Below are 8074 nucleotides of genomic sequence, written 5' to 3' on the forward strand. Positions count from 1 at the left end.
AGTTTTATTAGCAATGGTATATGCGAGTGTTGGGTTTGGCCGAAGGTTTAAGTTTAGATCTATGGAGATTCGGTTGTTGGATCTTTTTGATTTTTAGGTATGTTGTTCAATGGGGATAAGGGTGTTGGGTGGTTGCCTCAGATCGCTGGAAACCACCGGCCACGGTGGCCAGTGGCGACCGGTAGTGCGTTTAAATAGGTTTTGGGTTTGGCCGAGACTTTAATGTTAGATCTAGGGAGATTGGGCCGTTGGATCTTGCTGATTTTTGGGTATGTTGGTTGATGGGCCCTTGGCTATCGGGTGGTCACCTCTGATCGCCGGAAACCACCGGTTACAGTGGTCAGTGATGGCTGTCAGTGCATTTTTAAATTTGGCCAAAAATTAAAAATCAGATCTACTAAAATATAACCGTTAAATATGTCCTATTTTTTTGTATGTTATCTCTCTTGACTTGGTATTTGTGATGGTAGGCTCTGATCGTGTGAAGCTTCTACCGGCAGTGGTCGGCGGCGGCATTGGTCGCGACGGTTACATACATACATATTTTTATATATTCTGTTTTGTAATTATTTGAATTTATATTGTAAATATTGATATTTAATTATGAATTTGTATTGAAGATGTTGAAGTTAATATTGAATTTATATTTAATTTGTGATATTTGAATATTGTGAAAGTTAAAGTTAAATTGATTTGTATTTGTTTTGTGAATTTTTGAATTAAAATAATTAAGTTTATCGAAGAATTGAATGGGAAGTACTTTTTGTTAATTTTGTTTGAAATTATTAATGTGTAGATATATTTTAAATTTATATTAAATAAAATTTAAAAAATAATTAAATAATTCTATGTGATAATAGAGATTGAGTTGTACTCTTTTAAATTTTTCTAATCAGATAGATGGAGAAGGATCATGGGCGATACCAACCTTTTGTTCAAATATTTGTTCATTTGGTATTTGCTCTATTTTAATTTATCAAGTAAATTATGATCTTGATTAAAATTTTTATTCTTTTAAAATTTTATTTAATATTAAGATTCATAAATTATATATATGTACATAATGAGTATTGTTAAATAAAATTTTAAAAGAGGAAAGATACTTTTTCGTAAATAAGGACCTACCCAACTCATTTTCCACTATGATGGTAGAGTAATAGATTAGTTTTCTCCTTGCAGATAAATTAGGCCATGTTAAGTGACTGTAAATATAAATGAATTATGCCATGTTAAGTGGCTATAAATATAAATAAATCCAACGAGTGAATGTAAATATAAATTAGGTCAGACTTTTCTTTTTATGAATAAAAAATTAATTTTCCTTTTAATAAAGTGTACAATACACTTTTAAGTGTTGGTTTACTATATATTTATTATATCATTTACAATAAAACTATTTTCACAGTTAACTTTCACATTAATATAAATTTAAATAAATTATATTAAATAAATTAAAATTTAACTTTATACACATTAATAAATATAAATATAAATTTAATATTAAATTAATTTAATATTTAATTTAATAAATATCTAAATTCAAATAAAATTAACAATAAGTACTTATCATTCAATTCTTAAATAAACTTAATAATTTTAATTTAAAAATTCACAAAACAAATATAATTCAATTTAATTTATTAATATTTAAACCTTCACAAATTCAATTTAACTTCACATGTTCATACAAATTCACAATTAAATATCAATATTTACAATAAAATTCAAATAATTACAAAATAGAATATGTAAGAATATGTATGTATGTAACCGCTGCGACCAACGCTGTCGATGACCACTACCGGCAGAAGTTTCCCACGATCAGAGCCTACCATCACAAACACCAAGTTAAGAGAGATAACATACAAAAAAATATGACATATTTAACGGTTAGATTTTAGCAGATCTGATTTTTAATTTTTGGCCAAATTTAAAAATGCACTAACAGCTACCACCGGCCACCGTAACTGGTGGTTTTCGGCGACCAGAGGTGACCACCCTATAGCCAAGGGCCCATCAACCAACATACCCAAAAATCAACAAGATCCAACGGCCCAATCTCCATAGATCTAACATTAAAATCTCAGTCAAACCCAAAAAACGCGTAGATGTGCATATGACTAAAATGTCTAAAAGACTTACCTCTTTGTAGATCTGAGCCAATGGAGACGTGAGAGTGCCTCAGAATGAAAGAGACCGAGAGAGGGTCGGAGATGAAGTTGCACGAGCGGAAGATGACGACTTTTCTTCGTTCCGAGAAGAAGGCTCGCACTACGGCCGATTTGTCTTTGAGCGATGGGGAAGGTCGAACCAGAGAGCACAAGAGGAAGCAAGTGAGAGAGAAGATAGTAAGAAGAGTGAGAGATTTTGCAATGGATAGGGTTGAACAAGAGAGAACACAGAAAGAGAAAATGAGAGAAAAATGAGAAGAGACTGAGAGATTGAGCGTCGGAGGGAGGGAAGGACTGAAATTAGAATAGGGGTATTTTTGTCAATTAGACTATGGGTGATATTGTAATTTTCTTATGGGGTGGCACTTTTTCGGGCACTGTTTCTAGCCGAATAGCATTATCCTAACTTTAATGAGCTTGGGACTGTGTGGGATTTTCCAGGATCCCTTTTATTGGAGAAGTCAAACTTGAGAGAGTTGACTTTAATTACAAATTATTTTTTCTTTTCTATAAATAAACAATTTCATTACCCAGAAAATGAAAGAATTAGCACATAACAAGTTAAGGCATATCCTAAGCAAAACACAAACAAAAGCTAACAACTTACGTAAAGCTAACATTACCATCTGAAGCAACAAAAACTATTACCCAGACAATTTAAAGATCTAACTATCCTGTTGATCTTTTTTCTTTTGATGTTTGTTTTCGCAATGAGATCCATAGAAGGCAAGCAAGATAAATCATCGGAGTCAAACATCACGTTCATTGGATCTATTAGATCATTATCCCTAGATGGACAATCTTGGGGTTTGAGTGACTAATGGAACCTGTATTAGAGAATAGAACCTGTTCATTACAAGAAAACAACAATTCAAAGGTGGATTTTTTTTTAGATGGATTTAGAGACGAAAAAAATTCATCTCTAATTTGAGATTGATTTAGAGACGAAAAATAAGTAATGTCTAATTTGAGACTAATTTAGAGACGAAAACTAATCCATCTCAATTTGAGAGGGATATAGAGACGGAAAAAAATCTGTCTCTAATTTGAGACGAAAATTTTTTTGTCCCAAAAATATGTCTCAATTCGTATCAAATTAGAGACAGATTAATTTCCGTCTCTATGTCCATCTCAATTTAAGATAGATATTTTTCGTCTCAAAATTCCTCTCAAATTGATACAGATTTTGAGACGAAATTTTTTTTCCTTCTCAAATTTATAAAATGTAAAATTTTGAAATATTAATTTATAAAATATAAATTTTTTATCTATAGATATAGAAATTAAACTCTAAATATATAAATTAATATATTTCATGTGCATAAAATATAAAATAAAGTATATATACATGTAAACTAATATATATAAAAATTTATAAATTAAAATATATATTAAATGTATAATAATTAACTATTTATAATAGTTATTAACATTCTTAATCTTCGCAAAATTTATTCATTTAATAATAGTCCATTTTCAGAATACGAGATGGCCATTAGAATATCATTCATTGTACCTTGGACATCACTAGAATTCAATGACTGGGCTCGAGGGAAACACCTGACCTGACGAAGAAAAGGCCTCTCAAACAGCTATTCAACTGGGGAGACTTATTTTGTGCATTCAACTCTAGAGGAACATGAATCGAAGAGAAACCATCATTCACTAGCCCCTGGCTAGTAGTAGTGTGGGACACAACTTGCTTGGGGACATAAACCTATTTAAGTTTATTTGGTCAATTCACCAAAGAGTGACCAAAGACTCCACAATATTGCTTGCAAACAAACGAAAGCTATTGGTTCGTATTCAACCGAAAGTTTGGAGATTTTCGATTCTTCGAGAAACATCAAGTCCTTGAATTAACTCAATATGACCTGGAAAGGAGAAAGAGATATGAAACTTTATAAAAATTTTGGCAAAACCTAGTTGCAATTAGTCTTCAGTTATTGCATTTGCATGTATGTGGCGGCCAAGGGCACTCACAATGATAGATAAGCCGTTGCTAGTCCAACCTTCTAAAAGAATGTCATAAATTTTCACTCAAAAGGGAATAGATGAATGAGAATATTGAGTAAGAAGCATACCCTATTCCCAAACCTTAAGAAATAGGAGGGTGGCCAGCAAATTGCCAAGGGCCTGCTTCAAAGATATTTATCATTTGATCAAGGGTCTCAAATCGAAAAAAACAGAAACCCAAACGATTGCACAGAACATCTTTAAGGCCATGTTGCTTCTAAATTTTCTTAGCAATGTATTTAACAGCAAAAACAGGAAAGCGTTTTTAGATGAAATAACCAACTAAATTATTAACCCAATATTGCTTACTTTTCTCAATAAGTGGCAGAAGGAAATTGTTTAGCAAGTGGTATTTTATAAATATAAATTATTATCACAATTTTTATTTACTAATAAATAAAATTAACGAAATAGTTAATACTCTAATTTGCCCACTAAATATAACATGAGAAAACATTACTTTTTACCTAAGCACCTCAAGCACCTAGAAGGAAAGCAAAACATCTATAAATAATAACAAGATTTGCCTAAAAACAGATAGGAAGAATAAGAAGAAAAGACGCTTTGATATTGTGTTTTTGTTATTTATGTGTTATTTCATATGTAGTGAGTTTTGAAAATTAGTATTTATAACATTAAAGTTATTTTGACATTTATGTAAATTTGTAAGATTTTTCTTGATTACAGTATGTCTCACACACAAAACATATGATGGGGTGATTTATAACATTAAAAATAAGAAGTAATCCGCTATCAACTCCTTCACACCATAACATATATGTACATAAGTATAAATATAAAAACAAATAGCAATTTATTGGGCTATTAAAAATTATACATTTGCTTATTTAGACTTTTTAGATAATGTTTCGGCCATCACACCCTAAAGATCTAAGTTAAAAGACGAAAAAATATATATAAAAATTCATATGGTTGACTGCAATAATGTATAGAAAGGATGATATTTTTGAATAACTTTCCTTTTTCTTGTTTTGTTCCCTTTTATTTTGTAATATATAAATATAAATATAAATATAAATATATTCATATGAATATAATGATAATAAAAAAGCAAGATTTTAACATTTTTTTATCATTCATGATAATAAAACAGTGTGTGTGTATATATATATATAAGCATATACACCTTGTTAGTAATACATATTCCGAAATTATTTCTCAACATTTCTTAATATGATTTATTAGGCCAAAATAAAGTAATAATAAGTTTTGAGGTTTCTTCTTTACCATACACAATAAGATATTACCGAAACTATTTTTTCTTGAAATACCTACTCGTTTGACCTATTGCAACTTGAAGAACCTAATTTTCTTTTTTAAAAAATAAAATAGATATGGAAGCTCAATTTTCGAAATTTTTAGGTGACATATATGTTCGTGTTAATTAACCTCATCTTAAAAGATTTTTTGCTACAGTAAAACTAACTATAACAAAGTAAAGACTAGAGATATCATACCACGATGTCTCTTAACCATCTAGACTTACCCTTGCTTACTTTAGACCAAAAATATGTAGTGTTTCTTCAAGATTTGATTTTTTTTTTACTTTTTAATCCTAAATGAATAATTATTTGTTTAGTTATTGTGTTACACGGAAAGAATAACTTGATTTAAGGAGTTGTCTAATGTAAAATGACTAAAATAAGTTTTCTCCTAATATATATAAAAACAGATCACAAACTTTAGAGTGAAGGTAAGGCGATGCTAGCCCTTCTCCTTAAGGTAACAAGCCATGCCTCCTAAAGACAATATATTAAACCTTCACCATCCCTTATAAATTTTGTGCCTACCTTCTAACAAACATTCAAATAAGATCTCTCAGTCCAGTTTATTTTGTCTCAAAGATCAAATCCATGGGCTTAAGATTCACTAATTCTCCATTAGATATGCTTAACGGTCTCTCTCTCTCTCCCTCACTTAAAATCGTATTGTTTTTATGTTATTTTGATAATAGTTTTTATTTTTTGCAAAATGATAAATCTAAAAGTATTAAGGACAATCTTTTGAAACTCATAAAAATTCAATATCATATACATATCTAACATACATTTTGAGCCTTAGAGCAGATGATAGTTGTAATTAGCATTTAATTTTGATGCTAATTAATTTCAGGAAGAGAGGCTCCGCCAGCACACTACCTTCTCAAAATTCAATCATTCAACTCACTTTTGAGATCTTGTTTGGAGAAATATAGTTCAGATAAGTTTGAAGTAGGAGACTACAAATGGTATTTAATTTCATCCATCTATGAATTTTGTGCCAATTAATTACTTACTCATATATATATATAAATATCTTGATCTTAATCTTAATTAGTGATCATCATATATAGGAGATTAACGATATACCCAGGTGGGAACAAACAGAGAGGCGGGCAGGGCCATATTTCGATATTCTTAACGTTGGTGGACACGAGTTCGCTCCCTGTCGGATGGGAGCTCCATGCCGTCTTCAACTTTTTCGTGTACGATCAGCTTCGCGACAAGTACCTCTCACTAGCAGGTATTTAAATGTGGCATGATTTGTTACAAAAAGTTAACTTCGCATATACACCGGCTTTATCTATTCAATCTAATTATAAACATGCACCAACTTGTTGCAGACAACCAACTAAGGCGTTTCCACGCAATGAAGACAGAATGGGGCGAGGCCAAATTCGTGGAGCTTCAAGTCTTTAATGACTCTTCCAATGGGTACTTGATCAACAACGCCTGCGTGTTCGGTGCCGAAGTCTTCGTTCTGAAGCAGACTCGAAAAGCTGAGTGCTTGTTGACTTTTGAAAAACCAAACGTCGGCAGCTATACCTGGACTATCAATCGCTTTTTTGCTCAAACCTGCTTTGATCATCACGAATCGCAGTGGTTCGTCGCTGTAGGCCACAGATGGTACATCATTTCTTTTGTGGTATGAGATGATAGTCAGTAATGTTAACTAAAAGTTTAAAATTTAAAATACAACGTATCTTTGTTTCGTAGGAGGATTCTGATATACCCTCAAGGGTACGGCGACGGGAAGGGCAACAGTGTTTCGGTGTTCCTGTCTTTGGACGAGTCCTCGCTTCCAGCGAACACTCGACTCGTTGTGAGTTGTATCATCCGCATGTTTGATCAAAATGAACTCAAAGCAGACCCGTTTGAATTTACAGGTGAGATGATTACAATAAAAGCTGAATTTAATATCATAAACAAATTTTTTAGGATTAATTAATTTTGTGGGATCCAACTGCAGGTGACAACCATTTTGGAGAGTCGTGCTTGCTGTGGGGTGCTCCAAAGTTCATGCCATTGTCTAATCTCAGAAACCCAAAGCAGACCTACTTGGTGGGAGACACTTGCGTAATGGAAGCTGCTATTACTTTGTTTGGAACAATCTCCACAGTTTCTTAAAAATGGGGATGACTTTAATATCTGTATCGATCTAATGCGATTAAAAAAAGTTGATGGGTAATAAAATAAATTTCAAGATATTAATTTATACTTTTTCTTGTTTTTAACCGAAAGTACATTGTGCACTCTTGATGGAATTTAGAACAAATATAAAATTACTTCAGAAGTATGAATCCAGTCGAATAAAGATTTATTTCCAACAAAATTAGGGACTATTTTTTGGGATTTTCTTCTAGCTTAAATTGACTAATTAAGGGTTTCTTTGATTGGCATTCTTTTTCTATGGAAAATACCATTTTTCACCCAAATTCTACCTTTTGAGGTGTTTAATTGGCCAAATTTTACATGAAAAATATTTTTTAAGTTGTGATCACGTCATACTCTTTTCCCACTTTTGTTAGAATTGATTTTCTCATTGGGGAGGGTGTAATGTAACGCCCCGCTTTTTCGGGCGTGTTATAATTGAGACAATTCTGGGAT

The 8074-nt window shown here is 31.7% G+C and overlaps 1 protein-coding gene across 1 annotated transcript; it reads left to right on the forward strand.

The window, feature by feature from the left end:
• The first annotated feature begins 6011 nt into the window (after positions 1–6011).
• On the forward strand, positions 6012–7782 carry LOC127797028 (uncharacterized). Its single transcript, XM_052329489.1, has 6 exons — positions 6012–6104; positions 6321–6435; positions 6541–6710; positions 6811–7093; positions 7184–7353; positions 7437–7782. The coding sequence occupies exons 1-6, from the start codon at positions 6062–6064 to the stop codon at positions 7592–7594; spliced, it is 939 nt and encodes a 312-aa protein (XP_052185449.1). The 5' UTR covers positions 6012–6061; the 3' UTR covers positions 7595–7782.
• The last annotated feature ends 292 nt before the right edge of the window (positions 7783–8074 follow it).

This window comes from Diospyros lotus, chromosome 1 (genome assembly GCF_014633365.1).
Source record: "Diospyros lotus cultivar Yz01 chromosome 1, ASM1463336v1, whole genome shotgun sequence".
Lineage (NCBI taxonomy): Eukaryota > Viridiplantae > Streptophyta > Magnoliopsida > Ericales > Ebenaceae > Diospyros > Diospyros lotus.

What these genes read in the sequence shown, in the direction of transcription:
- LOC127797028 (XM_052329489.1), top strand. Translation starts at nt 6,062, where the DNA reads ATGGGCTTAAGATTCACTAATTCTCCATTAGATATGCTTAACG. An exon ending in TCCATTAGATATGCTTAACG is followed by an intron (nt 6,105 to 6,320) that starts GTCTCTCTCTCT and finishes AATTAATTTCAG; the next exon opens with GAAGAGAGGCTCCGCCAGCA. An exon ending in GTCGCTGTAGGCCACAGATG is followed by an intron (nt 7,094 to 7,183) that starts GTACATCATTTC and finishes TTTGTTTCGTAG; the next exon opens with GAGGATTCTGATATACCCTC.